This window comes from Lagenorhynchus albirostris, chromosome 2, assembly GCF_949774975.1.
Source record: "Lagenorhynchus albirostris chromosome 2, mLagAlb1.1, whole genome shotgun sequence".
Taxonomy (NCBI): domain Eukaryota; kingdom Metazoa; phylum Chordata; class Mammalia; order Artiodactyla; family Delphinidae; genus Lagenorhynchus; species Lagenorhynchus albirostris.
In genome coordinates this window covers 741,146-768,499 of record NC_083096.1, presented here as the reverse complement: position 1 = coordinate 768,499, position 27,354 = coordinate 741,146, and the positions used below count along the sequence as shown (strand labels likewise).

Sequence of the window (27,354 nt, the reverse complement as noted above, 5' to 3'; positions counted from 1 at the left end):
CCCCAGCGTCTGAGGCCGGGGGCGCCCGGCCTCTGGGGGCCACACAGGTCTGAGCGCTGCCGCCCGGGGGGCCCGGGGAGGCGTGTCCTGCGGATAGCACAGAGCGCCCTGTGTCCAGCAGAGGGCCCAGCCCTGCCCTGCCTGGTGGCTTAGGGGTGGGGATGGAGGGGGTGCCGGAGCCGGCTGGCAATGCCAGACGCCCGATGGGGGCGGGCCCACCGGCCAGCTGCCCGTCGAGTCGGCCCTGCACTCGGTCCGGCCTCGCCTCCGCTTGTGGGCAGCCACTGCCGCTCATCCGGCCATGCGGTGGCCGTGGCCTCTGGCCATCTGTCTCGCTGTGGCGTTAGCGGCGGGTCCCGGCAGGGTCCCCGGGGGCGTCCCCCTGCGCCGGGGCGGGCGTGGCACCGAGGAGGAGGCCAAGGGGGTGCAGCAGTATGTGCCCCAGGAGTGGGCTGAGTACCCCCGGCCCATCCGCCCCACCGGGCCGCAACCCACCGAGCCCCAGGTGGCCGCCAGCGCCCACCCGGACCGGGCCGTGGTCCCTGGGAGCAGCAGGCAGGAGCCTCGGGGCAACGCGACGGGGACGCCGGGCCGGCGGCTGCAGATCCAGAACCCCCTGTACCCGGTGACGGAGAGCTCCTACGGGGCCTACGCCGTGCTGCTCCTGGCCCTGGCGCTGTTCGCCGTGGGCATCGTGGGCAACCTGGCGGTCATGTGTATCGTGTGGCACAGCTACTACCTGAAGAGCGCCTGGAACTCCATCCTCGCCAGCCTGGCCCTCTGGGACTTTCTGGTCCTCTTCTTCTGCCTCCCTGTCATCATCTTCCACGAGATCACCAAGCAGAGGCTGCTGGGTGACGTGTCTTGCCGGGCTGTGCCCTTCGTGGAGGTGAGTGTGTGTCCCGCTAGAGCCCACGGGGTGGTGGTGGTGGGGGGGCGCTGCCGGAGGTGGGCTGCGAGGGTGTGCGAGGCCCCGCAGGCCTGGGGCTCTGTCTCGCTGCTTCTCCCCCAAGACAAATGCAGGATTGGCTCCTGGGAGCTCTCAGGTGCCCGAGCGAGCAGGCGGGTGTCAGGGCCCTGGGGTCAAGTCTGTGTCCACTCCCGGGAGTGCAAACACGGAAGGAAGGAAAGACCCTCCCTCACTGCGACTCTCGTCGCCGCCATCACCGTCAGACGTCGCCTCCATCCTCTGGAAGGAGAGACCTGGTTCTGGGGCTGCAGCTAAAGCAGGGGCGCTAGCGTCAGCTTCTGTCCCTGGCGTATTGGGGTGTCCCTGGGCAGGTCACAGCTCCTCTCCCATTTCACTGTCTCCTGACCAGAGGGTAGACCACTTGGCCCTCCAGCTGCGGCTCCAAGGTGCCCACTGGCCCCACCTCGGGGAACTTCCACGCTGGGATGAGCACGTGGGTGTTGCTAGATGTGTAGCTCACGCGGATCCAGCTTAATCAAAACGGTGCAAAGATACACCAATATGTGTGCATTTACGTGGGACGCAGCGAGGCCAGCATGTCTGCCTAGGAACGGGAAATCAGCCTGCGGCATTCTGCATGTTACTTACGCTGTGGGAGGAGGAAGAATGAGCGCTGGGGTGACTGTGGCCTCCCTCCCCGCAAACGCTGCTTTCCCCCCGAGACAATGGGAGATGCTGAGTGAGTGGGCAGCCGGCCTGGGTGGGGAAGGAATTAGGATCAGCGTCTGGACACTGTCCTATTCCCAGCTCTGTCCCCGTCCCGTGACTTAGCGATGGTTTCATATCCAGACTCACTGTCTTGAGGCTCAGCGGGCGGTACAGCCCTTTCCTGACCTTCCCAGCCCAGGGAGACCACCTAACGGTGGCCCCAAGCTGCTCAGACCTGAAAGAGGCCCTCCGGCCGGGGACAGCCCTTGCATCTTAGTGACCTGGCACTCAGAGGCCAGGAGAGCTGTGGGAGGTCAGAGCCAGGGCCTTGGAACTGGGCAGACTGGGTCAGAGCCCGGGCTCTGCTGAGTGGCCATGGTTAGCCACTTAGCCTGCCCAAACCTCTGCTTCCCTCTCTGTGAGTCGGGGCTGACCGCCATCACCATAGCTGAGTGAGTCCCTGAAGGCTCACATGTGTGACGTCTACAAAGGGCTTAGAACTGAAATAATTTAGTACGTGGTGGATTTTACTGGGAAAGGTCTAAGACCCCTGTGAGCGCTTGTCTGCATGGAGCTGGCGGCCGAGGAGAGCCCGGCCCTGCCCCCTGCCCGACTGTGGGTCCCAACACACCTGATACGCAGGCTGCCGCCTAACCCCCTCCACGGCCTGGAGGACAGAGGTGACCCCTGAGCCCTCCCTGGAGGCTGGGGTGACGGGTGAGAGTGGAGGGACGAATGCACCACCCAGCACCCTTTTGTAGGGAGGCCCCAGGAGACCCCAGGAGGGAACAGGAGGCAGCTAAATACAGCTTGGGGCCATTTTTGAGATGCAGGAAAGGAGAGGGCGTGTTGTTTAGCCTGAGCCCTGGCCTGGGGCCTGCCTGGAGATGGGGCAGGAGCCAGCCGGAGAGGGGAGTGCTTGGACGGAGGGGGAACTGAGCACAGCCCTGAGTGTGCCCAGCCATCATCTGAGCTGGGAGCACCGCCCCAGTCCCGTCACTTCTCTCTGCCACTTTCTTCCCTGCTGCTCTGGCTTCCTCTCTGCTCACAGGGTGGTTTTCCTGTGTGCTCTGTGAGCTGCCTGCGGGGAGTGGGCACAGGCCCACTGCGTCCCCACTCGGGCTGGCCCTGGGCCTCTCCGGGCAGGGCGAGGAGGGTGGGAGAGTGTATGCCCTGCACCCCCAAGGCCACTCCCCCCATGGACGTGGTGGCTGAGGCCATCCAAGCACCCGCAGGCCCAGGAGCCCTACGTCTCCGTCCATGTTTGTCCTCAGAGATGATTTCCCAAAGTCTCAGGAGCACAAGGGGCTGTAGGGCCTAGGTCGCTCGTCCCTGGGCCCAGAGGCAAGGCAGCGGGCGGCAAGAGTCGGGCGGCCGGCAGGGGAACCTCAGCTCTGCCGTCCACCAAGGCCCTGGTCCCGCCTGAGCCCGGTCTGTCCCGTCAGACCCTGGCCATGAGATCTGAAATGCCCCTGAATGGCGGTGCCACCACTGTCCTTCCCACGCCTGCCGTGCGCTTCCAGTCTGAGCCAGCCCCTCGGTTGCCTGGGGCTGACCCCCGCCTCTCCCCCCACCACGCCCCCTCGCAGGTCTCCTCTCTCGGCGTCACCACCTTCAGCCTCTGCGCCCTGGGCATTGACCGCTTCCACGTGGCCACCAGCACCCTGCCCGAGGCCAGGCCCATCGAGCCGTGCCCGTCCATCCTGGCCAAGCTGGCGGTCATCTGGGTGGGCTCCATGACGCTGGCTGCGCCCGAGCTCCTGCTCTGGCAGCTGGTACAGGAGCCCGGCCCCACTGCGGGCCCCGTGGATGCGTGCGTCATGAAGCCCTCCGCCCGCCTGCCCGAGTCCCTCTACTCGCTGGTCTTGACCTACCAGAACGCCCGGATGTGGTGGTCCTTCGGCTGCTACTTCTGCCTGCCCGTCCTCTTCACGGTCACCTGCCAGCTGGTGACGTGGCGGGTGTGGGGCCCGCCCGGCAGAAAGCCAGAGTGCCGGCCGGGCCAGCAGGAGCGGCGCGAGGGCCAGCTCAGCGGCACCGTGGTGGGCCTGACCGCCGTCTACACCCTCTGCACCCTCCCCGAGAACGTGTGCAATGTCGTGGCCGCCTACCTCTCGGCCACGCTCACCCGCCAGACCCTGGACCTCCTGGGCCTGGTCGGCCAGTTCGCCACCTTCCTCAAGGCGGCCGCCACGCCCGTGCTCCTCCTGTGCGTGTGCCGGCCGCTGGGCCGCGCCTTCCTGGACTGTTGTTGCTGCTGCTGCTGCGAGGGCTGCGGCGGGGTGGCAGCCACCGACGGCCCCGATGCCAAGCTCCAGACGGGGCTGTCCACCTCTGTCTACTTCCACAAGCCCCGGGAGGCGCCCCCGCTCCTGGCCCTGGGCACGCCCTGCTGAGGCTGGCCGGCCGTGGCAGGGGGAGCTCTGTCCAGAGATGGACTCGGCTCCCCCGGCTGGGGTCTGGGTATGTCGGAGCCCCCGGCCGAGCCCCTTCTCGGGGGCGGCCCGCCTGTCCTCTTGCTGGGGGGCGGTGATCCCCCAGGTCCTCAGAGCTGCCCAGAGACTCTCCATCCCACCGGCTGGGAGCCAGAACCTCACCTGGTCCCAGCCTCACTCTCCCCTCTCCATCTGGAGCCCGACTACACTTTACTTTGCCCCTCTCGGCATCGCCCATCCTGGACGGGGGCCTTAGGGGCCAGCAACCGGTCTCTTTTCTGCACAGGATGGGCCCAGCCCTGGATGCCCCCTCCAGGTGCCGTCTTTTCTCCAGGAGCATTTCTGTCTCTGTCCTCCTCCTTCTCTGACGTACCCTGGTTGCCCGGTCCCCCCCAGTCCCGGTCAGGTGCTCCCCTGTAGAAGACCCTTCTTGGAAAACAATAAACTAGGTAGAACTACCCCTGTGCCCACGGGCCTTTCTTGTGCCACATCCCGGCAGTGCCCTCCTGGCCACCTTTGGCCCTTCCTGGCCTGTGGCTGGTGTCCTGTCCAGCCTGGGGTCCTGTGGCTTTGAGGGCAGAGTGGACGGAGGGGCTTGGGAGCTGGGGCACTGTGTCCTCAGGCTGGCCTGAGCCCAGCCGTCCCTGGGAAGTAGAAGGCTGCAAACTTATCTCCCCGGGAGCCCCCGCTGCTGTTCCTCCCTCCCCACAAAGCCCCCATTCGAGGGCAACCAGCAGCCTGGGGGGCTTCCAGCCTCTCTGAGAGCTGCCCTTGTTTGGCTTCTTAGAACAGACTGTTTAGCCTACAGACGGCCCAGCTGCCTGCCCCCCGCCCGCCCCCCCCCACCCCCTTCCCGGCAGGCAGAGCTCCATCGACAGCCCCACAGAGCCTTCTTTCCTCTCTCTGGTCCCCCCCACCCCCCACGACAGGGGGCCCTTCCAGAGGCCCCTTAGCCCCGCCCGGGCCCAGCGAAGTTGGCATGAGGTCAAACAAAGGGACACCTTGGCCTAGGCCACAGACCACTCCCCGCCCCGCAAGCCCACCCTTCCCATCTGAAGCGCAGCTCGGGCTCCCGCGGAGCTCCTGCTGCCAGCTCTGCCTGGATCACCTGCGCAGGGCCTCAGGAGGGTCCCCAGGGCAGGGTCGGGGAGGCACAGGCATTGCCCGGTGCCCTGGGCTCCATTCTCCTCTGCCCACCCCGCCCATACCCCCTGGCCTCAGCCCGGAGCCAAGCCTCCTTCCCCCACTCCTGCGGATCTTAGTGGCCTTGTTCTCTCCCCCTGGCACCCACCCTCAGGACGGGTGATGCCAAGAGAGAGGGAGGCCGTTGCTAGGCGATGGCGCTGCTGGCTGCACACTCTTTGTGCGGGAGAGACACCCACCCGTTTCTCGGCCGACCGCTGCCGCAGTGACCAAAGCCCCCAGCTCTGTCTGCAGCAACTTAAGACGGTGGGGGGAGCAGGCTGGAGAGGAGACCAAGGGCAGGCTTGCGGTGCTGAGGTGACCGGGGCCCTTCCCTCTCCCCCCACCCCAGCCCCAGTCCCAGATGCACCGGCAGCCTCCTATGGGATGGAGGAGGGGGGCCAGGGTGAAGGCGGGACGCGCAGGCCGAGGATGGGAGGCTGGGGGCGGCGAGGGGGCACCGCCGCATCCTGTTGGGGGGCTCTGCCACAAAGGGGCCCCTGCCCCTCCCTGCGGTTCTGAGGCCCTGCCACCACCGCTGCCCTGGGCCCCGCCAACGTGAGTGGCTTGCAGGATTAGTCAGCAGGCCAGCGGGCCTTGGGAAAGAGCCACTGTCTCTCCGGCTAGGCCAGCTGGGGGAACAATGTGGCATTTGTTGCCTAGGGGTCCTGGGCTTGGGGTGGGGCGGCAGCTGGCAGTGGACTTGAGCTGGGTCTTTAGGGGACCAACCCTGAGCCCTGATGTCAGCCAGGTGGAAGGAGGGCCAACCCACTGAGCTGCCCTGACTCCGTCAGTATGCGCACCTTGCACTGAGAATTGCCTCCCTTGGGCCGGACTGGACGCAGTTACTGGACCCCATCAGTTAAACAGGAATAACCCCCCCACACAGAGGCCTGGAGTCATTGAATGAGACAAGATACATAAAGCTCCCGGCATGACGCCTGGCACCTTCCTTCCCTCCCTCCCTTTGGGGGTTCAATTCTCCAGAACTGCAGAGCAGGCTTGGCCAGGCGTGCAAAGGGCCCCCCCCCCATGCTGGTGTACATATACGCAGTCTGTCCTACGAAGCACCTGCTGTGTGCTGGGTGCAGGCACTGGGGCAGGAGGATGCCTGCTTGCTGGCGACCAGCCCATCCTGTCTTATCTCCTCAGAGGACGCAGGAGGTGAGAAAGGCAGCTCATCCCTAAAACTCCCCATCCTGCTCGCCAGACCAGTGACTGTTGGTCCTGTCCCAGCCTCCCAGGCCGTGGCATCTCCAGCCACCTCAGCAGCCACGAGGGCCCAGGGGACAGCCCGGCCCCAGCTTCGACATCCTCGACCAGCGGGCACGTGTCCTATCCTTTAGGGGTTGCAAGGAACCTGAAGTCATCTAGCTCCCTCCGCCAAATTCCATCTGCATTCTCTCCCCAAACTCCCCGGCAGTGGGGAAGCCCTCTCCAGGCAGGCCATTCCTCCCTGCGGTTCTGATGACCAGGAGGCTCCAAGAGGAAGCAGCGAGGAAGGGCCGGTGAGCTCAGAGCCACGAGGGAAGGCCCTGCTCCCAGGACGGTGCAAGTGGCTTCCTCCCTGCAGAGGTGCGGCGAGAAGGGGTGGAGCCTTCAGCAGGGCCAGACCTTCCGCAGGGCCGCTCCGTCTCCAGGCTGAGGGGAGCCAGGGGGCGGGGCTTACGGTAAAAGTGGGTCAAGATGGCCCCGGATTTGGGAAGCGGGGCGCAAGCCTCCGAGGCCACGGCTGCGGGCAGAGGGGACCAGCTCTAGGAGTGGAGTGGGCTGGGAGGGGCCGGGGGTGGGCAGGGAAGGGAGGGCACGGCCTCTGCCGGGAAGCCAGCAGCCTGGACACCAACAGAGGAGCCGCTAAGGGTGGTAAGCCGTGGGCTCTGCAGGCCCGGCACTGACCCCGCGCCCCCCAGGACAATTCACCGGCTCCGCCACCTCTGGCTGCAGGTGGGGGCCTGGACAGACTCCAGGAAGCGGGCTCCGTCCCGCACACACCGGGTGCAGCCGGGCAGTTCCGGACACAGACCCCCTCCATTCCCCTGGCAGCTGCTGGCTGAGCTGGGGACACAGGAAGGTCCGACTAGAGGAGGCGGCAGGGCAGGAGCCGGCGCGCTCGCGGGGGCTGCTCTGTGAAGGGCCATTGTGCGCCCGGGGCGAGCGCGTGCCTCCCTTTGGCTGGGTGCGCCCAGGGTCGGGAACCAGAGTCCCCAGCCTGCCGGGCCGTGGACAGAAAAAAAAACCGCACCGCGCACCCCCCCCAACACAAAATTGTCATTTATTCTTGTTGTTGTTAGGAGGCAAAAAAATGTACAGTTACAAGAATCATTTTCCAAACAGAGGTTAAACATGAGCTGAAAAGTGTAAAAAAGGAAGAGGGACATCACTTTACAAATCATTAAACAAACAGAAAACAAAACCCAAAGAACCAACCCCCCATGCCGAGTTCTCTCCTTGTGCAACTCTGCAAAACGAGAACAGAAAATGAGGTGGCCCGTGGAGGTGACGGCCCGGAGCTGGGAGCCAGGAACAGGCGGGAGGGGCTGCTAGGGCGCTGGCCTCCTGCCCCTTCGGCTCCCCGGTCTCCGGCGCCTGCTTGTGCCTGGTGGCCATGCTGAGGCTGGCGGCAGAGAAGAGCGTCTCCGGAAGCTCCCGTCAGCCTGTGACATTCCAACACTGCGGAGACAGGCCAGACTGGGAAGTGGAGACAAACGGGACGTGGGGACGGACACCCGTGCCTGGGCTGGTACCTGCCCCTGTGCCAGCCTCACCTTTCCTGATCTGAACCGGCCCCAGCTAACCCCGCTATTCTCCTTCTCTCCAGACCGCCCCCTCCCAGATCCTGACTGGCCCCTGCAGCATCAAATGGTTGATTTTAGTCTTTGCTTAAATTAAAAAATTAAAATATATATACATATATATACTGTACACACAGGACAATAACAGAAGAGTGTGGGAAAGGGAAGCCGGGAGCGGGACAGGAGAGGAGGCGGGGCTGTGGGGCGGGGCTTCAGAGAGGGAGGGAAGCAGGGCGGCGGAGAGACAAAGGGAGAGGGGAGGGGGGAGGTTAGAGGACCGGAGGGGAGCAATTTATTTTACAATAAAATCGGGAGTTCAAACCTCAGCAGAACAGGACTCTGGGACCCCCAGAGGGCCCCTCCCCACACCAAGTAAGGAGGGGTGGGCTTGGGGGGCGGCGGGGGGAGGGGGCGGGAGCTCGGCTTCAGATCCGGAGGGCGGTCCCTGGTCCGAGGGGGCGGGGCCGCAGTCTCAGCTTCTCCGTGACTTTGAGTGCTGGATAAGCCACTGTAGGGTGATGTCTGCGGGGCAAGAGAGGAGGTTACAGGGCTTCAGGGCTGGTTCTCCTGAGGGTAGAGCACACACCTGGCCGGGGCGGGGGGGGAGGGGGCGCGCTGCAGCTAGGGTCAACTCTAAGGGCATCACAAGCCCAGCTTCCAGCTGCCAAGCTCCGAACAGCCCCTGATGGGTGCAAGGGCGTCTGGCTGCGGTGAAAGAGACGGAGCCATAGGACGAGTCCCTCAGACCAGAAGGGTCCGACCCTACGACGTCACAGGCAGGGAGTGAGCCCCAAGGAGAGGGGGTATTTGCCCACGATCACACACCAGTTGACGGCAGAGCTGGGGTGATGCTCAGCATCGGGGCTTCCCGCTGCCTGTCCTGCCCAGGAGAGCCACGGCGCTCCGGGCTCCAAGGAGAGAGCCACCGGCTGCCTTCCCCTCCTGCCCTCCCCGCGAGCGCAGCGACGCCCCCAGACCCACCGATGTTGTCCTTTTCTTTGCAGGAGATGGAGTAGCAGCAGATCTCTCGGTCCTGGATGGCAGACAGATTCCTGCAGGGGACCAGAGCTGTCTGCTGAGGTTGCCACTGAGCAAGGGGCTGGGGGCCGGGGGCCGGGCGCGGGGGCGGTCGGGGATAGAGGGACGGGGAGGGGGAGGGGCGAAGGGCGGGGCTCGGGCAGGCGCGCTCTAGCGCCACCAAGCGGTGGGCGCCGAGAGCAGCAACGAGCCCTCTGCTCTGGCGCCTGGGAGTTTGGGGAGCAGGGAGGAAGGACAGGGAAGAGTGGCCAACTCACATTTTCTCGATCAGCTCCTTCTCATCCAAGGCTCCCGGGAGGTCTCGCTTGTTGCCCAGGACTAGGACCTGCCGAGAAGGGAGGGCAGGGCTCGGTCCAGGGCAGCCACGGCCTGGCTGCCCCGAGAAGGGGGCTGGCTTCCGCAGCCCCGTTGCATCCGCACCCCTCCCTCCCCCCACCGCCAGCAGTGTTTACCCCCACCTGCCCCCAGCGGTCCCCGGCCTTCCCGGCGAGCCCCCGACCCTCCCACTCCACTCGGGGCTGACCGGGATGCCCTGCAGCTGGGGCTTGTCCAGTAGGTTGTGGAGTTCATTCTTGGAGGCCTCAATCTTCTCTTGGTCAGCGGCATCCACCATGTACCTGGGGGGCGGCAGGTGGGGACAAGCTGACACCACAGGCTGCGGGGTTGGGGGGGAAGGAGCTGCAGCAGCTCTGGCTCGACACCCGGGGTCTCCGCCACCTGGGACGGCTCAGGCAGGTGCTCTGAGAATGTCTTCTGAACTGATGGGAGTGAGAACCTGCAGGGGCTGCTGCGGCCGGCCCTTGTCCCATCCCCCAGACCTCTGGAGAAGCTGCCGCTCCGGTGGCAGCGCTGGGCCCCATAGGATTAGACCTAAGTCCTTCCCAGAGTGACCCGCTTACGTTCTCAGGGCAGGGCTGGCTAGACAAGGGGGTGAAAACAGCAAAGGAAGCCCCAGAAGACTTTTCTGCATCAAAATGTTTTTTTAAAAATCAGGTTGGGGACTTCCCTGGTGGTCCAGTGGTTATAGGACTCGGAGCTTCCACTGCAGGGGGCAAGGGTTGGATCACTGGTCTGGGAACTAAGAGCCTTCATGCTGTGCGGCCAAAAAATTTTTTTAAATAATAAGAATAATAAAAACAAATCTGGTTACTGGGTGTAAGATAGGCTACAAAAATGTACTTTACAACACGGGGAATAGAGCCAATATTTTGATATAACTGTAAATGGAGTGTCACCTTTAAAAACTATAAAAAAATAAAAATACATAAAAATTTAAATTTAAAAATCAGATTAAAAACAACGAAAGCTGGGCTTCCCTGGTGGCGCAGTGGTTGAGAGTCCGCCTGCCGATGCAGGGGACACGGGTTCGTGCCCCGGTCTGGGAAGATCCCACATGCCGCGGAGCGGCTGGGCCCATGAGCTGTGGCCGCTGAGCCTGCGCGTCCGGAGCCTGTGCTCCGCAACGGGAGAGGCCGCAGCGGTGAGAGGCCCGTGTACCACGAAAAAAAACCAAACCAAACGACGAAAGCTAAATGATCTTTTGTTTGGGCATATATATACGTAGAATAAAATTATTTTTAAAAAGCAAGGGAGAGAATTCCCTGGCAGTCCAGTGGTTAGCACTCGGTGCTCACTGCCAAGGGCCTGGGTTCAATCCCTGGCTGGGGAACTAAGATCCCACAAGCTGTGTGGCACGACCAACAATGAAAGGAAAAACAAAAGCAAGGGAATGAACCACTAAATCATACAAAATTCAGGATAAGGGTGAGTCTGGGTTGGGGGTAGGCAGGGAGATGAGGAGGGACACACAGATGCTTCAGCATGAAGTGGTCAGTCCTCTGGTTCTCAGACTGGCTGGTGGGCGTCCAGAGCGTGTGTCAAAGCAAAGGCAGCTGCACACAGGTGTGAGTCACCTGCCAACGACCACGGCCCTGCTGCACACTTACACGATGGCGCTCACTCCTCGGCAGTAGCGCTCCCACATGCTGCGGAAGCGGGGCTGTCCCCCGATGTCCCAGAGCTGAGCAAGAGAGGTGAGCGGGTGTCAGCAGCAGGCAGGCCCCCAGTCCATGCTGGCTCCCACGTGCCCCCCGCCCGCCCCACCGGAATTCCTTCTCTCTCTACGTCCCTGACTCCTAAGCCTACCTGAGCTCTTTCCCCAACTATCCGGTCGGACCCAAGCCTCTGCTTTCCGCTAGCTTCTCCTCCGGAGGCCCGACACATACAGACACATGCACACACGCGCACACGTGCACATGCACACACACATCCTCTGCGGCCGTGGGCCTGCGCCCAGGGGCCAGCTCGGCCGCGCACCTTGATGGTCACGTTCCCTTTGGTGATCTTGCGCATGTTGAAGCCCACGGTGGGGATCATGTCCTCATTGAACTGTCCCGACTGGAAGGAAGAGTCAGAATTGGAAAAGGGGCAAAAATCGCCAGGACCCAGATGCGCTGTCCGCGGCGGCCACGGACCAAAAGGCTGCGGGAATGAAGCAGAGAGGCCAGGCCGGAGCCTCTCAGGCGCCCCCGTGTCCCGGGCAGCTCCCGCGCGCCCCCTGCTTTCAAGCAAGACGGGCCATGACCAAGCCCGGTGTCCACCTCACACCCGAGCTCCCGTGACAAAGAGGCCCCTCGAAGTCGCTCGACCAGGATGGAGAAAGTCCTTCCTGAGGTCTAACCCACCTCTCTGTTGTTGGACCAGAGCCCCCTTTCTGTATCTAGCCTCCGGTGCGGCAGGTCACGTTAAACAATCTAGGTTTACACTTTCACGCGGTCAATGTTCACATCAGACCGAGGGTCGGTAAGTCAGCCACGCCCCAAAGGCAACACGCAGCAAGCAACTTCTGGGTTTCTTTGTACTGTACCCATTTGTAGGATGGGTACCCCTCACCGTGCACCCCGACTAGACCGAGAGCTCTTGGGAGAGGAGCCGTGTCTACACTGACATGGGTGAATGTTCACCCAGTAAGTAGAAGTTAACCGTAATTCTGTTTCCCATAACCCACTTTCAAATTCTAACAATTCCCACGTCTCCCCTCTAAACTGTCTCTAAGATTGTTCTAAACTAGCCACAGGACTCTATTAAGGCCAGACCAAACTCCGCTCAAGGTCATCTCCACGTTCACATGTAGGACACCTCCGCTTCTCCCCCAGACGCAAGCTGAAGGAGATGGGGCTTACTTAACCTTGAACCTGAGGGGACAGCCTTGTTCCGTTACGATGTCACTGTCTTCTACCAGGTGGGAGGAGTAATTTGCCTAAGGCCACACAGAGTGGTCAGGGGCTCTGACCATTGGCCAAAGTGTAGGACATGATGGCCTCTCATTCAGAGCCTGTGAGTCTGAATGAAACCCCCCCTGAATGAGACGGATGGATTCCCTTTTATCTTCAGGAATCACCTGAGCTCGTTCACCAAGTCCCTCAGATGTGAGCACTGAATGCCCAGGACTGATGCTCAGGATAAGACGGATGAGGGTTCCTAACCTGGAGGCCGAAGAGGGGCTCGGAGACCCCCTGAAGGGGCGCACAGTCTGTATGTGCACATTTCTGCTTGTATGTACACGCCTCTGGGGAAAGGGTCTCTGTTTTTTATCAGATATCAAAAGGGTTCAAGAGCCTCTAACAGTGAGGAAACGTGAGGAAAAGGGAGTGCCCTGACGAGGGTTTGCTTTTGGCTAAGCAGGGAGGACCATGTATGCTTTAACTCCACGAACCCCAACAGGGTGCAGGTGGAATGGGGCACCCACTGGGCCCAAGCCCACTCCATCCCCAACCGGGCAGATGAAGAATGTGGTCCTGAGGAAAGAAGCCCAGCTCTTGTTTATCCCTCATCGTGGAGGAGCTTGGACAAGACACTTGGACCTCTCTGGGCCTCAGGGTTTCCTTCTGTGAAATGGCAGAAAAGGGTTTTGGTTTCCTAAAAATTGGCAAATGGGGCTCACAAAGTGCTTGGAAATGGTTTCCATACATGAGGAACCATCATGCTCTTTGGCCACCCAGAACATTCCCAGGCTCCCATAGAAATGAAAAGCCCAGCCTGGCAGAGTGTGATCCTGGACAAAGGAGGGTTCCAGGAGGACCCTCAGGGAGCCAGGCTCCCCGGCCTCAGTATTTCCAGTTCGGCTGTGAATCAGAGCTAAGCTGGAACCAGTCACGACTGCATTTCCCGGCTAAGGCCTCAGACCTCACAGGCTCCTCGTTCAAGGTCAGCAGGCACCCTAACGTCATCTGGAGGAACCCCTGGCTCAGACTTGAATGTCCTCTGGCTCATCCCTCCTGGGTCAGCTCCAACACTCCAAAGTGCTTTCTAATGAGTCAAAAATCCACCTTCCCAGCTCTACCCCTTGGGTACCCCGAAGTTAGTTCTTCCCCTGGATGGCCTTTCACGCTTGTGAGTATCTGAAAATGGCCTCTTGTTTCCCTCGGGCAAAACATCTCCCACTTTCTGGCAGCACAACTTTTTCAGAACTCAGACAGGAGTTCTGGGTTCTCAGATGCGCTGGAGAATCTCTTTGTGACGCTTCCCAGCTCACATTAGCCAGAGGAGCAGCTTACACATGAGCTCAATTTCCATTTACAGTCGGACTCATACAAGGAGTAGAAAAAACCCAAATGGGTAAAACCTAAGACAAAGAAAGGCCACAAGAAGAGGCAAAGGGGATTCAGAAGGTCAGTGGTGGGCACGGGCCAGAGCCCGGGGTCCTGACTCTTCACTTCTTTCTGAAAGACACTCCGCTGGGATCATACACTGGTGGGCGACAATGCCGTGGCCCTGGAGGAGCTGAGAACTCTGGACTCGGGCACTCCCACTGCAGCCCACGAGGGATGGGTGTTCTGGAGAAGCCTGTTTCGAGGGAAATTCACGCTGCACTTTCAGGATGTGTGAGTTGAGGTGGCAAATTTATGTCATAAACCTGAAGGCCCGGCTGGGGGAGGGGAGCCCTCGCTGCACCCCTCGGAAACTCTTGACCCTGGCAGTGAAACCTGCGACTCTTGGATTCCGTTTCTGACCTGCCAGAGCATCCCATTCTCTGGACACGACCAGGACACGGAACCGCCTGGGTGCCTGTGGACCCCCGCCCAGGAACACAGCTTTGTAAACGCTCTAGGAGGAGAGACTCCCTGGGGACCAGAGGTGATGCCCAGGCTGAGCCACGAGAGTAGCAGCGGCACCGACTGGCCCCCTCTCGGCCTCTCCCTGGAGACAGCTCCCGGATCTCGGCACCTCGGAGCGAAGCCACAGGCCCGCAGGACCCGAGGCCAGGCGTTGCGCTCCTGCTTTTGGAGTCCAAGTCAACACCAGGTCTAACCAGGAGCCTGCGACCAAGGGCCAGCGCCTGGGCAGACAGGAGCCCAGGAACCATCGCGCCAACAAACCCAGCCTGGGCCCGAAGAGCCTGGGCTGCTGGGTGAGCGGCCAGGAGCCCCTGGGCAGAGGTCATCACAAACACGTTTGGGAAAGGAAGCCAGTGCCCAAACACGCCATCATGGGGTACCTGCCCCCCAGTCTCCCTCCACCCTTCTCTTCGAGGGTGGGCAGGAGGCAGGCAGGGGAGGTACCCAGGCTGGCAGGTCACACTTCTCTGCTGACCCCTGTCACGTATGGCCGCTCCACAGCTCTCAGAAACCCCCGTCTGCGGACGAGGGCCGGGTCCCCTTGGGCACTTCAGCTCTGCCCAAGCCTTCCTCAGCCCCACATGCCCAGCCCAGCCCTCTCGGAAATGCAGGCCGCAGCCACTACTGCAGCTCAGCTCAAACACCCAGGGAGCTCATCTTCCCCTTTTTCGAGGCAGATTTTAACTCCTCCCCACCACTGCCCTGGCGCTGAAAGGCTTACACTTGCCCACCTTGGTCTTGATGACCCAAAGCCCTCAGAGCCACTCTCCCCTGTGTCCCCAGAGTGGACCTGCCCCTCCACCTCCAACTCATCCTCTGGGTCCGAAGCACCTCCTTCTCCCCTGCAACTTCCGGGCCAGGCGGGGACTCCGAGCTCCCTTTAGGATGCAGTGCGTCCTCCCCGGACCCCCAGCTGGACGCCACGGTCGGGGAGAGGTTCCCCGTGGAGAAGGAGTCTGGGCTGGAGCCCAGGGCCTCTACCGATTCCACTCCCCCCAGGGATCCCTCCCCCCCCCACACACCCTCGTCAATAGCACCGGGGCTTCCTCTTCCGGCCAGGAGGGGTTAATCCCCCGGGGTGGGGCCGGGCCGGCCCGGGCCCCCTCCCCCAGCCTCGCGGGCATCCGTCCTGCGACCCTCCGCGCGCCGCACGGGCAGGCCCTGCACTTTCGCCCCGTCATGCGCCAGGGTGCGGGTGCCGGAGGGGGCCCGTCTCCGCGGGCGGCGGTCCCTCTGGCCTCGTGACACCCTCGGCGCCGCCGGTCCTGGGGCCCGGGCCGCGTCCCCTCGTCCCCCGCCCCTGCGCCCGGCCGTGCCATCCCGGCCCGGGCGCGCGCCGCCGGGTCCCCAGGGCCGTGCTAGGCCCCGCGCGCCCGGGCCCGCGTCTCCCCGCCGGCGCCAGCCGTGCCGGCCACGCCAGGCGGCGACCCGCTCGGCTGGGCGCGGCGGGGACCTGAGGCCCGGCCGGCCGGCGCCCCGTACCGCGATCACGTTGACGAAGGTGGTCTTGCCCGAGTACTGCAGCCCGACCAGCGTGAGCTCCATCTCCTCCTTCCAGAAGAGGGCCTTGAACCAGTCCAGCAGCTTGTTGAACAAAGCGATCATGGTCGCTGCGCCGGCCGCGCCCGGTGCCGGCTCCCCGCCGCCCCTCGTGCCCTCGCGCTGCGGCCGGAGCGGCCCCTCCCCGGTGCGGCCCGGCTCCGGACTCGGTGCGGGCGGAGGCTCGGCTGGAGCGCGCGGCCGCCGACGACTCGCTGCCGGATCGGCGCGCCGATGGGTGTGGCCTCCGCGCGTCCTTCTCCTCCCGGTCGCCGTCCTCCTCGCAGTCGTCCTCCTCCTCGTCCTCTTCCTCCGCCCGCGCGGCCGCCGGCCCTGCTCGCCCCCGAGCGGGCGCGCTCCTCCTGGCCGGGCCGGGCGGGCCGGGCTGCGGGTACGCTGGGCGGGGCGCCCGCGGCCTTCGGGGCGGGCCGGGCTGCTGTGCGCTAGGGGCCCTTGGGGAAAGAGCTCCGATTGTTTTTCGCCTTCCCGGGTTGTTGTGCCCCGATTGGCACCCGCTTCCTTCTTACAGGGCGGTGGGCCCGAGGTGGGCGAGGGCCCCGCTGAGCGGGACCATTTCCAGGGTGGAGGATGGTGGTCCGTGGCTTCCCAGGAAGCGGGGACGAAGACTCGAAGATCTTTTGTTCCCTAAGTCCTTGCCTCTGAGCATCTCTGGGTACCGGAGCCCCAGTGGAGGGGAACATCCACCTGTGAGGCCTCGTTAACCACGAGGTACCAGGGCCACTTGCTTAGGAAGCCTCTGGCCCAAAGTGACTTTTACTGGGACCACCATGATACTAAAGAGAGAGAGTCCTGTGGGGGGTTTCCCGTGAGGGAGGTTTGTGGCAAATGAAAAAAGTTGGCCTGTTTTGGTAAAAACCAAAGTTTTCTTCAGGAGAGCTGGCGGTAGGAGGTGTGGGGCTTGCAGAGATGCTGGTCCTGGGAGGACCCAACCCCGGGGCTGCTGGACCCCCTGAGCCCACACCCCGCTTTGGGCGTGCCTTCCTACTTGGCCTCCACAGGCACTCACGTGGCGTCTGTGGCTTCAGTCAAAGGTGCGTAAAATTTCAATCTGAACCACACCTGCCAAGCCCAAACGAGTTGACCCCAAATGATCTGTTGCCGAAGTGGAGGAATCACAAAGTCCTGGCCCCGTGCAGTATCCTGGGTTATTAAGTTATTAACTTACATGGGCTTTCTAGTCCTTGCCCTCTGTGAGTCCCTCTCTAGCGCCTAAGGAACACCTCTGCCCGTTTCCCAGACTGACTCCAGTGTCACTTTGTTTCACGCGGCCCTGGAAGGGCTGGAAAAGTGCACGTCCGGGGTGAAGGTCAGCAGCCTGTTCTTGGCCTGTGGATTCTCACTCTCTCTACTGATGTAAAGAGGCTCCAGAGGCCTGAGAGGAAGAGGGACAGAAGGAATGACTCAGTCATCCGCGAAGTCTTTATTTCCCCACCTGGTCACTCTTCAGAGCCTGTCCTCAAGTTCTGGGACGGGGTTGGGGTAACAGCACCCAGGGAGGGGAGGGGAGCCTGCCACCTGTGCGGTGGCTTTCCTCCTGTGGGGTCTGAGCTCAGGGAGGACCAGGCGCCTGACGGCCCAGCACCCAGCGCCACGGGCCCCGGGAGTGCCTCTCATAGGGCAGGAAAGCTTCAGGAGGGTGTGAGCCCATTCCCAGGCGGTGAGGAAGGAGGAGACCAGCAGAAGCATTAGGAAGTCACCCTCGGTTCCAACGCTGCATGTTTTCCAGAAGCGCTGTCTGAGGGAAAGGCCAGCTGTTCTCCGGGACCCAGCTCCTTGGGGGGTTCCTCGGAGAACTGGCCCCGGCAAAGGCAGCCCCCAGGGGCCAAACACCTGGAAGGATGGTGCCTGCCTTCCCCCCATGGGCAGCCCATCTCGGATTCAAGGATGAAGGATTTGGACGCCTCCCTGGGGTGTGGTGGTCAGACCTGACATAGAGCTGGGGGGCCCTGGACATCGTGTGAATGTGAGGTGCGGAGGGGAGTTAGCTCTCCGGGGTAGACTATGGGGGGTCCGGGTTCAGCCTGAGCCCCTGGGTCCACGTAGGTGCTTTAACCCGGGTCGCTCATGGCAACAGCCAGCCGTCCAGGTGTGCTCTGCAGGGAGGCGGCCATGGCGGGGCTGCTTGTCTAAAGTCAGGTAGCGCCCTCGGCCCCACGCTCGTCTCTTGTGTCCTCCCTGGGTACTTGGGGTCCCTTCTGGGGTCCGAAGGCAGGCAGAGGATGCTGGGCCTCCCTGGAGAGTAGCTGGGGTGGGTGGCCGGCAGCCACGGAGGCAGGGGCAGCCGTCTGGGCCTCCAAGGGGTCCACACACTTTCCCTCTTCTGGAGAGTTCAACTGTCCCACCAGGTTAGCTCCATAGCCTGCTCCCCGGACACTCGTGTGGGCACAGGGGCAGTCTGGTCCCTGCTCTCTTTGGGGGGTGTCCAGCCTCACGGATGTGGGTGAAGAGGCCCTGCTAGGATGCTGAGGACTTGGCCCAGGTAGCACCAGGCTTTTCCCAGCTCAGGTCATCGGCCTGTGCTCGGGCTGGGCCAGGGTGGGGGGCGACCTTGGGGTCACTCTCTCGCCAGCCCCAGGAAGGGGGTGCAGCTGGAGTGGCTTCTAGGTGCTCCTCTGGTGGTTCTCCCCCGGTGGCAGTAAAGCACCTGATGTCCATGTCCGAGGAGGAGACTGAGGCCCACGCGGCGTTGCAGGGACCAGGATGCCCGGGCCTCTTTCCCAGCTCTTGTAGAGGTCAGCCGCCAGCTTTAAGCTCGGAGGGACATGGGGGGCCTCTGCAGGGAGCAGGGGAGTGGGCAGTGCTGAAGGACAGTGTCTAGCCCTGTCCTCACCGTCCAGCTTCCTGTGACCCCAGACACACCCCGAGGGGCACCCTGTTCCCATGCCCACTCAGGGGGTTCCCCAGGTCACAAGGCCCACTCTCCCAAACCCACCTTCCCAGGCCCAGGGAGGCGGCCCTGCGCGGGGGAGGGTGCCAGGGTCAGGGGCTGGGCTCCTCTGGCAGCTGGGCGGCATACAAGGCCAAGGTGTGGTGCAGGAACTCGTACTGCTCCGCGGTCTGGATCATGCCCCCCCTGCGGGGAGAGGTGCACAGGCCGTGAATGGCGGTCCAGAGGGGAGAGCCTGAGCTTCCCGAAGGCCTGTCGGGCTCCTCCTTCCGGGTGCGTCCTCTCTGCAGCGGACCCCTCCCGCTGCACCCTCCCCAGCCCGCGGTGGGGGTAGGAGGGGCCCCATGCGGGCAGGCGTCTTCTCTGACCCTTCAGCTCCGGGGGAAGAACCAGCCCCTGAGTCCCCAGGCTGGGCCAGGAACATTCCTGACCCCAAGACTTCCTCTTCCCGGTGATCTTAGAAGTAATAATTCTATATATGTGTGTAGTAGGTGCTCGTGTTCCCCAAATACTTTCACATCAGTTAACTCATTCCTTACAGCAGCTCTCTGGGGAAAGGGCCATTGTCTCTCTCTAGATAAAGAAATGGGGACCCAGGGAAGCACAGTGACAGCTCGGTGAGATGCACCCTGGTCCTCTCTCTCCAAATCCAGTGAGCTTCTGTGCATCGCCTATGGCCACCTAGTTTCCAGAACCAACCGTACTCTTCCCCCCCACCTTTCCCCTGAGTAGGGAATTTGGAGAAACAGAGACAAGAAACAGAAGAGGTTGAAAGCTCGGGTAAATCCACGGGGTGGCCTCTTTACCTCCAGGCGCCCCACCTCTGCCCCCCGCCCCGCCCCCCGCCAGAGAGCTAAAATTCTGGACAGAGGTGCTCGCCAGGGTGTGGGCCGCAAGAGAAGAGCTCTTGGGGCGAAAGGGCCCCCTCGCACAGGAAGCGCCTGGTGGCGGGGGCCGCCCAGCCCGCAGACCCACCTGTCCAGCCGTAGCTGGCACACGATGCCCAGAATGTCCACGCCCCCTAGGGCCTTCAGCTCTTGGCAGCCAATGCGGGTGGCGATGAAGCAGCCAGTCCGGCCGATCCCTGCGCTGCGTCCAGGGGTCCGGGAGGGGGCGGGGAGGTCACAGGGGGCCGGGTGGGTGGGGACAGAAGGGAAATAGGGAGGCCTCCACGGGGCGCGGGGTGGCCACAGGGGCGTCTGCATCCCTCGCTGGCCTCCCCCTAAAGCCGGTCCGGGTCGCCCTCGGGTCCCTGTGGGCGTTTTGAGGCGCTCCCTCCTGGTCGGTGGGGGGCAGCAACTCCCTGCTGACGGTGCCTATGCTGGGCTGGATGACCCCGCGGAAGGTCCTTCCCTAACCACGCCGCGTCCTCACAGCTGCTGGCGCCCGGCCCCCTTGCCCGCCTCGGTCCTGCCCACAGTCCTGTCCCTTCTGCTCTGTCCTGCCCTTAACTTCCTCCCTTCTTCAGGAAGTCTTCTCCCGTGAGCCCCGGACCTCCCAGCACTGCGTCTGGGTGCACCTGCGGGAGGGGTTTCTCAGCCCCTCTGCCTGTGCTTTTGGCCGCTGTGTTCTAGTTAGCATGGCATCCCGAACGCCTTCCTTATTTTAAGTCTGTCCCCTGCATCACTCCACTCCTTACCCCATGGCCTAAGTGTTCTTTGTAACTGGCAAATCCAGTTTTCCGAGCCAGTCCCGTGAGGCCCCTCGTCACTTATCTTCCAGGCTTTTTCGTCCTTGCCCCCTTCCCATGTGACTCCGGCCCCTACTCGCTGACTCTGCTCCCAGCATCGTGTCAGTTTCTAAACTGCACCCCTGGGCCTTTGCACGTGCTGCTCCATCTGCCTGGCAGGCTTCCCCGCCCACCCCCAACACCTTCGCTTGGCTAATCCACCTTTCAGGTCTTAGCCTGGCTTAGAGGTCATTGCTCCCGGAAGATGTTCTCTGGCCAAAGTCTGGGCTGGGCGACTTCGTTCTGTGCCCCCCCCCCCCACACTCCCCATTATGTCCTCATGCTGCGTCCTGTTCGTTTCGTTGGCTGTCTTTCCCACCAGACCATAAAACTTGGCAGAAACCAAACCGTCTTGTTCACAGCTGTCTCATCTAACACTGTGCCTGGCAATACCAGGTTTTCAGTAAACATTCATGAGTGAATAAATGCGCTTCCTGACAGCGGGGATCATGTTCGTCTCCTGCCTCAGCAGACTGGGAGCTGCCTCTCTGGACTGTGCCTGGGTGTCCAGCCCACACGTCCAGGTTGTGCAGCCAGAGGGAAGGACAGAGCGCTTGCTGAATGACCTAGAGTTTCCTGTCCAAGTAAGACCTGGGCCTGCTCTGCTTAAACTCCTTCCCAGGAGGGGCCCAGCGGGGAGGAAGGGCTTCGGGGGAGGGGGCACATACCTGCAGTGGACCACGATGGGCCCAGTGTTGGCAGCTGTCTCTGGGCTGTCCTCCACCTCGGCCACCAGGCGCAGCAGGGGCCCAGCCGACTCTGGGGTCTGGTGGTCAGGCCAGGCCGAGAAGAGGATGTGCTTCACTGACCGGCGCTCTTCCTGGTGCTGTGTGGGGACAAGGCATGAGAGCAGGGCACAGGATGAGGGCATCGCCCGTCCCCTTCCCTGGTGCTGGGGCTGGAGGGAGCCCGAGCAGAAGACGCCAGCCTGGTCCCGTTCATTTTGCTCCACCGCTCCCTCCTGGGACACCTCTGGGGAGGGCGGAAAGACCCAGGTTCCAGTCCTGGCTCTGCCTCCAGCCAGCACGTGACTTTGGGTGAGTCCCTTGACCTCACTCTCCTCACCTTGAAAATGGGACCATGATGCTCGGAGGATAGAGAAACGCTTTGGAGAGCAGAAGACGCTACACGATAACAAATGCGTTTTTAGGCCCTTGTACAAGTTATTAAGCATCTTGTCAAACGGCCCGCGGTTCCTCCAGCAGTGACTCCAGGACCCCGCTCCCTCCTCTGGGCGCTTGGCACAGACCGCTGGGCCTTCCTGGCGGTTCCCACATGGATCGTTGGCGCTGCCCTACTGGACTAGAGGCTCCCTGAGGGCGGCACCCACATCCCTCTTCTTCTGGTCCCAAGCAGCTCTTTACATGTGGGTTCAAGCAGGTTTCCCTGAGTAAACCTGTGCCTCCCAGGGAAGTTCCAGAGAGTGAGGGTGGCCCGACTTCCCTGCGGACCAGAGAGCGGTACCTGGATGGTGAGCTGCCTCACGGCGTACTCCGGGCGCTCTCTCACGTCCTGGACCTGGATGCGGAAGGGCCCGTAGGTCCCCTCCTCCGTGGGCCAGTAGTGGACACACTTCTAGGGGGAGGGAGCTGGGAGTCAGGGGCCAGGGCAGAGATGGGAGCAGGGACCCCCCCCCCCCCACACCACCTGCGGCATTTCCACCCTGCTGCGAGGGCTGGGCTGTCCTGAATTTGACACCTGCAGATAAAGTGTCCCCCCCCCCCACCCCTGCTTCTGGCTGGGGCTGGCCTCCCTGCCAAGTGTCTCAGGAACTGACAGGTGTCCTCAGCTCCCAGGGGAGGCCCCTGCCCGGAGCTGCCCCAGCAGGGGTGTGCTGCAGACGTGGGTGCAGCCTGTCCGTCTGGGTTCGCCAGGGACTGCACCTCAGCCACCTACCTCCTTGCCCTCTCGGAGCTGTGTCAGCATGACGATGAGGGACGTCTCCTCCTGCCACACCATCTCCCAGAAGTCTGACACGGTGTTGGGCATAGGGCCCTGGGTGGCGATGTAGGCCTTGTCCTTCCCACCGTATCCCTGCAGGCGGAGGAGGCCGGGGGAAGGGTGGGCGGTGAGGCCAGGGCCCTGGGGCGGCCAGACCTGCAGGTGCCGGGCTCAGGCTGCAGCCAGGGACCGTGCAGCCCGGACACACACGTCACAGACACACACACCAGACGCCACATGGTGGACACGACACGGGCTCTGAGTGAGAACGTCCGGGTTCCAACCCCTGTTCTGCTCACTGCCTGTGCAGCCGGGAGCGAGTTTCCCAGCTTCTGGTCTGTAAACGGGGAGTAATGGCCATCCAGCAGCACGTGGTGCAGACCAAACTCTACGAAGTGTGTTGGGTTGAGTCTAGCATCTTTCAGGGCCTCTGTGACTGTCCCCTTCCTCCCCTGCTGCTCTCTATCGAATACTAGCGCAAAAGGCAAGAAACAGTTCAGTAGTTATCGAGCGGATGTTTCCCTACGTGCTACTTTGTGCGTTTAGCAGCGAGGCCTAGCACACTCCTGCCAGCCTTTTCTCTCCCTTTCAGGATCCTCAGCTTCTTGCTCCTCAGGGGACGGTGAAATCCAGACTCCCCAGACTCCCCATCACCGGGCCGCGTTTCCCCCCCCCAGGCGGCCCCGGGCTGCGGGCTGTTCACCGGGGCACCCGGCCGCGGTCCCACCCACTCTGAGCCGCTAGAGGGCGCAGTCTGCACCTGCCGCCTCCCACCCCTGCGGGCTGACGCTGGGGATGGAGCCCAGCTGGCCTCCCCGCCTCCCGGCTCCTTGACTGAAGCCGTCTCCACGAAGGAGGGGCTGCCTGGAGCAGCGAAGGCCAGAGGGGAGGAAGCCTGCCGAGCGCCCCCAGCTGGCGCTGCACCTTCCGTGCAGACCTGGGAGCCGCAGGCTGGGCCTGGCCCGAGCCGCCCTCCGCGCTGTGAGGCTGGCAGGGGCGGCGGGACGGGGTGCGCCCAGGAGACCGGGGTCTTCCTTCCGGCGTCTGACGTCTGCTCCGTGCTCCCGCCTGGCGTCCTGGCCTGTTTGTGCCGGCTTGGCTCGGAAGGGCTGTGGCAGCCGTGGTTCGGAGCTGGGACACCAGGTGCCCCAACCACCAGCCGTGCTAAGTGGTGTCCTGGGGGTTCTCTGGACACAGCCCCCCCACTTCTCCGCCGGCGACTCACCCGGATGTAGTTGGCGTTGATATAATCTCCGTCCTCCCGGCTCTGCCCCCGACCCAGACAGACGCGGCTCTGGGGGTCTAGGAAGTAAAAATCAGCAGAGGCCACAGGTCAAAAGGTGACCAGCGAAGCAAACTCACGCAGGGCCAGAGAGAGGAGTCCTGCGCTTGTCACGGCACCTGCGAATAGTAGGTGGCCGATACCTATGGCATTATTTCATATGCACGCAGAAGGGAGCCACCGAATGTTCCTGACCAGCAGTGGGCCATGGTCAAAGAAGTAACTGGGAAGGTTCCCTGGCTGGTGCTGGGCAGGATGGACAAGCGAGGAGAGGGCCTTTACTGAACGACATTCTAGTTTGGAGATCAGTGAGGCGCAGAACAGGGTCATAGCAATACAAATGGAAAAAGAGATATTGTCTCCTGAGAGGCCGGACTGGAACTGAGGCTTCATTCCACCCCCGGGGCGAGTCAGCCTGGCTGTCCGTCTAAGGGGGCCTTTCTCCAACTCCAGTCCAGGCCGGATGAAGAAGCAGGCTCCCCAGGGCCAGCTGGTCTGGACGGAGGGTGCCTCGGGGCCAGGAGCAGGGCAGTCCCCCTTCCTTGAGTGCTAACAGCCCCTGGACTGGCCCAGGCGGGCAGAGGGCTGTGGCCTCCAGACTGGGGGTTCCTGGAGGTGGCCTGGCCAGACAAGGGTGCTCTGAGCGGAGCGGGAGGGGAGAGTGTCCCCAGGCCTCGTGCTCAGAGGGCCTGTGCCTGCCTCTGAAGGACAGGAGGCGCTGACCCCGGGACCGCCATCTGCAGCCTCCTCACCGCGTCCATCTGAGGCCCTCCAGGCCCCTCTCGGGGAGCCGTCCTGACGGGGCCTCTCCCCCCGCAGACCTGTGTGGGCCCTTTCCCGCGTGGGAAAAAGAGGAGGAAGGAGGTTTGGTGCAACTGGCTGTGTGACCTCCAGCAAGTTACACAACTTCTCTGTGACCTGGTTTCCTCATTTGTAAAATGGGGATAAGAACACCATAGACCGGCTTCCTGGGGTCACACTGAGCAGCGCTGGCCTAGCATCACCCTGGCTGTGGTTACTTGCTCCCCTTCCCCGGCCAGGCCCGGATGTGGGCATTCCTCTGCCAGAAGAAGAGCCTCTGCGTACGGCAGCTCTCTCCTGGCTGAGGCTGTGTTCTACCTTCTGAACACCTCCAGCCCCAGGCCCCTGCCGCAGTCCTTACTTGGCAAGATGGTCTTGTATCGGTCCTTGGAGGCATGGCCAGGAATATCCAGGTCTTCAGGGCTGACAAAGTTTGAGGGGATCTTCTGGCGGGGGGAGGGGGCAAGTGAATAGCCAGCCCCCTTCCAGCCTCCTCTCCCTCCACCTTTCCTAGTAGAGCTGGGACCCAGCTGTTCGTCCTGGCATCAGGACGCAGGTCTAGATGTGGCGGAGGGCAGAGGAGGGAGGCTGGGCGGGTTCCTTCCTGGAGACCCCAGGGTTCTCTCTCCCAGGGGCCCAAAGGGGACAGGCCTGCAGGCCAGGGTAGAGTGGTACCAGCTGGCTCTCCTGATTCAGAAGGGCAGTGACGTGGAGGGGACCCCACGTTCTTACCAAGAATTCCTCTTCCAGCTGCTTGGGGCTGGGTGGCTGGTGTTGCAGGGCCCGGCGGGTGAGGGGGCGCCCGGCTGTGCGCAGAAAGTGCAGGGTGACCTCCTGGGGCGTGCGCACCGAGCAGATGGGCTCCACGGTCCCCAGGGACCGCACATCCAGCATCAGAGCCACATTGGAGCCGCGCCTGCAGCACAGACAGCCAGTGCCCCGTGAGCCCACGCGCGCCGGCCTCTGATGGTTACGATTGTTACGGGCACCTCTGGGGGGCGGCTCCTTGTCTCCCCTTGCCCCAGAGGCCCCGGGCCCTGTGCACCTCCGCCCCTTGTCGGCCAGAGCTGGTGCCCCCACTTCCCGTTCCCGGCCCGGCCCCTAAAGCTCTGACCAGCATCCAGGCCTGGAGGCCCCGGCCCCCTCCAGGAGTGCTCAACCCCACCTGGGGCTTGGGGCGCAGGTGCGAGGCTGACGCACAGCTTGTGCCCCAGACAGGTAAAAGGCATGCAAATGACATGCAAATGAGCACATCTGGTTTCTTTCCCCTGGAGAGGTGGCGAGGGTCCCGCAGGAGGGAAGCCCCTCCCGGAAAAGGTCTTACCTCTCCTGTAGGCGCACGTGCTTCTTGGCTGGCGCCTGGTCAGGTGGAAGCTGGGTCATGGCTGCCCTCAGGGGAAGGGGTGGCCGGTGGCTGTGCTCTGGAGTGCCCCCCGCGGGCCTGGACCATGCTCGGGCGGGGGGGCTGGGCCCAGGGGAGGCTCACTGGGCCATGACCTTTGACCTCTGGGCTGCCGGGCCGGCCAGAGGAGGCTCCCAGGCCCAGGCCGGCTTTCTGCTCTCTGGCACCTCTGTTTTCACTGGGGTGTCTTCCGTTCCCCAGGAAGTGGCGGTGTTTTCACCCTGGGAAGACCAGGATCTCTGCAGGGGCACCCAGGAGGCGGCAGCCTGTGTTTAGAGTGAGGGCAAGATGAAGGGTAGAGACTGTGGGTGAAGATAGGAAGGAATCGGGGGGCGGGGCGGGGCGGGGTGCTGCCCCAGCCCCACGCTGGAGGCCAGGTCAGGGAGGGCGAGGGGGGAACACAGCGGTTCTGGATGGAGGAAAGGCTCACACACACCCTTCCTGGGTGTACGGGGGCCTCCTCTGGACGGGAAGGTGGAGGCCTCCTGCAGCCTTGGAGCCGCCAGGGCCCCGGGCGCGCAGGCTGCTGCCGCTTCCAGCCCCAGGGGCGTCCTGGCTCCTGGGGTCTCTGTCCAAGGACGGAGGCTGGGGGTGTTTCCTTCCTCCTCTGCCCATCCCCCCCCCCAGCCCGCCTCGGTCGGTAACCGTCACAGGAAATGGCCTCACCAAGCCCTTGAGCGACAGCGCACATGGGGAGGCAACAGCTGGGGGCACAAGAGGGGGCGCAGAGGTGGTGGGGGGCCCTCCCCTGGGGTACGGTCCCCATCTTCCAGACCAGAGTCCCAGCTTCCGAGTCCGGGAGGGGCTGTGGGGTCACCGCGCCCGCAGGGGCCGAGCGGGCAGAGAGGCTCTCGCAGCAGGAGGGCCTCGTCCGCCTCTTCTCTCCCTTGGGGGCCCTGCCCGGCCCTCGGGGACGTCAGGGGGTCAGCACCCGCGCCCCAGCCGGGCGCCGTGGCCCCGGGCACCCTCCTGCTCATGCCCCCCCAGACGCCCTCCCGTGTCTCCCCAGGTTCCCACAGCCCTGGCCCGTGGGGCTCCTCCCCGGCCCGCCCAGGTACGTACTGAAGCAGCTGTGTCCCCCAGCGCCTCTCGCCAGCTGTCTGTCTGTCTGTTGGTCTGTCTTTGAGGGCTGAGAAGGCTTCAGGAAGCCAGCTTCCTCCCTCCGCCCCTCCTCGCTGCCACCCACGCACGCCCCAGCTGCCTGCTGCCACCACCAGGGGTCGGCGGCCTCCCGCCTCTGCCCCTGTGGGGGCCGCTGGCCTGTCCTGGCACCTTTGCCACCGGCCCGGCCCTGCTCGCGGGGAATGGCCGAGGCACCGGGCCGTTCTTGACCACCCGGCCCCCTCCTCCAGGGCATCTCCTCCGGGTCCTGGGCGCATCCAGCCTCCGCCTAGCTCCAGGCTGCCCCGCAGAGGCCCGGGTACTCCGGCTCCCACGGACCTCGGCTGGAGACTGATTTCCACTTCTTTGCTTCTGCCTCGGGGCCTCGCCTGGAAGCCCTCGCCCCTTCAAGCCGCGGGAATCATGCCAGGCACAAACAGAAGTGGGCACAGACTGGGTGGGACAAGGG

At 63.3% G+C, this 27,354-nt stretch overlaps 3 protein-coding genes across 4 annotated transcripts; 1 reads left to right on the top strand and 2 right to left on the bottom strand.

Moving 5' to 3' along the window:
- Nucleotides 1-72: 72 nt before the first annotated feature.
- Nucleotides 73-4,496, top strand: GPR37L1 (G protein-coupled receptor 37 like 1). Its single transcript, XM_060142005.1, has 2 exons — nucleotides 73-889; nucleotides 3,208-4,496. Exons 1-2 carry the CDS (start codon nucleotides 302-304, stop codon nucleotides 4,012-4,014), a joined length of 1,395 nt encoding a protein of 464 aa, XP_059997988.1. The 5' UTR covers nucleotides 73-301; the 3' UTR covers nucleotides 4,015-4,496.
- Nucleotides 4,497-7,490: 2,994 nt separating this feature from the next.
- ARL8A (ADP ribosylation factor like GTPase 8A) lies at nucleotides 7,491-16,087 on the bottom strand. Of its 2 annotated transcripts, XM_060126216.1 has the most exons (7): nucleotides 15,665-16,087; nucleotides 11,382-11,462; nucleotides 11,012-11,085; nucleotides 9,589-9,682; nucleotides 9,323-9,390; nucleotides 9,009-9,079; nucleotides 7,491-8,549 (listed from the first exon to the last, which is right to left on the bottom strand). In XM_060126216.1, exons 1-7 carry the CDS (start codon nucleotides 15,785-15,787, stop codon nucleotides 8,500-8,502), a joined length of 561 nt encoding a protein of 186 aa, XP_059982199.1. In that variant the 5' UTR covers nucleotides 15,788-16,087; the 3' UTR covers nucleotides 7,491-8,499. The 2 variants fall into 2 exon arrangements, with proteins under 2 accessions (XP_059982199.1, XP_059982191.1); XM_060126208.1 differs by lacking the exon at nucleotides 9,009-9,079 and having other exon boundaries at nucleotides 15,665-15,914.
- A 1,059-nt stretch (nucleotides 16,088-17,146) lies between these two features.
- On the bottom strand, nucleotides 17,147-27,131 carry PTPN7 (protein tyrosine phosphatase non-receptor type 7). Its single transcript, XM_060126199.1, is given in 12 exon segments — nucleotides 17,147-18,515; nucleotides 18,675-18,815; nucleotides 19,605-19,718; nucleotides 21,027-21,184; nucleotides 21,823-21,933; nucleotides 22,255-22,392; nucleotides 23,525-23,601; nucleotides 24,744-24,828; nucleotides 25,115-25,298; nucleotides 25,707-25,786; nucleotides 25,788-26,050; nucleotides 26,847-27,131. Coding segments are annotated over 10 exon segments (1,086 nt in total). The 5' UTR covers nucleotides 25,833-26,050; nucleotides 26,847-27,131; the 3' UTR covers nucleotides 17,147-18,515; nucleotides 18,675-18,721.
- Nucleotides 27,132-27,354: the final 223 nt, after the last annotated feature.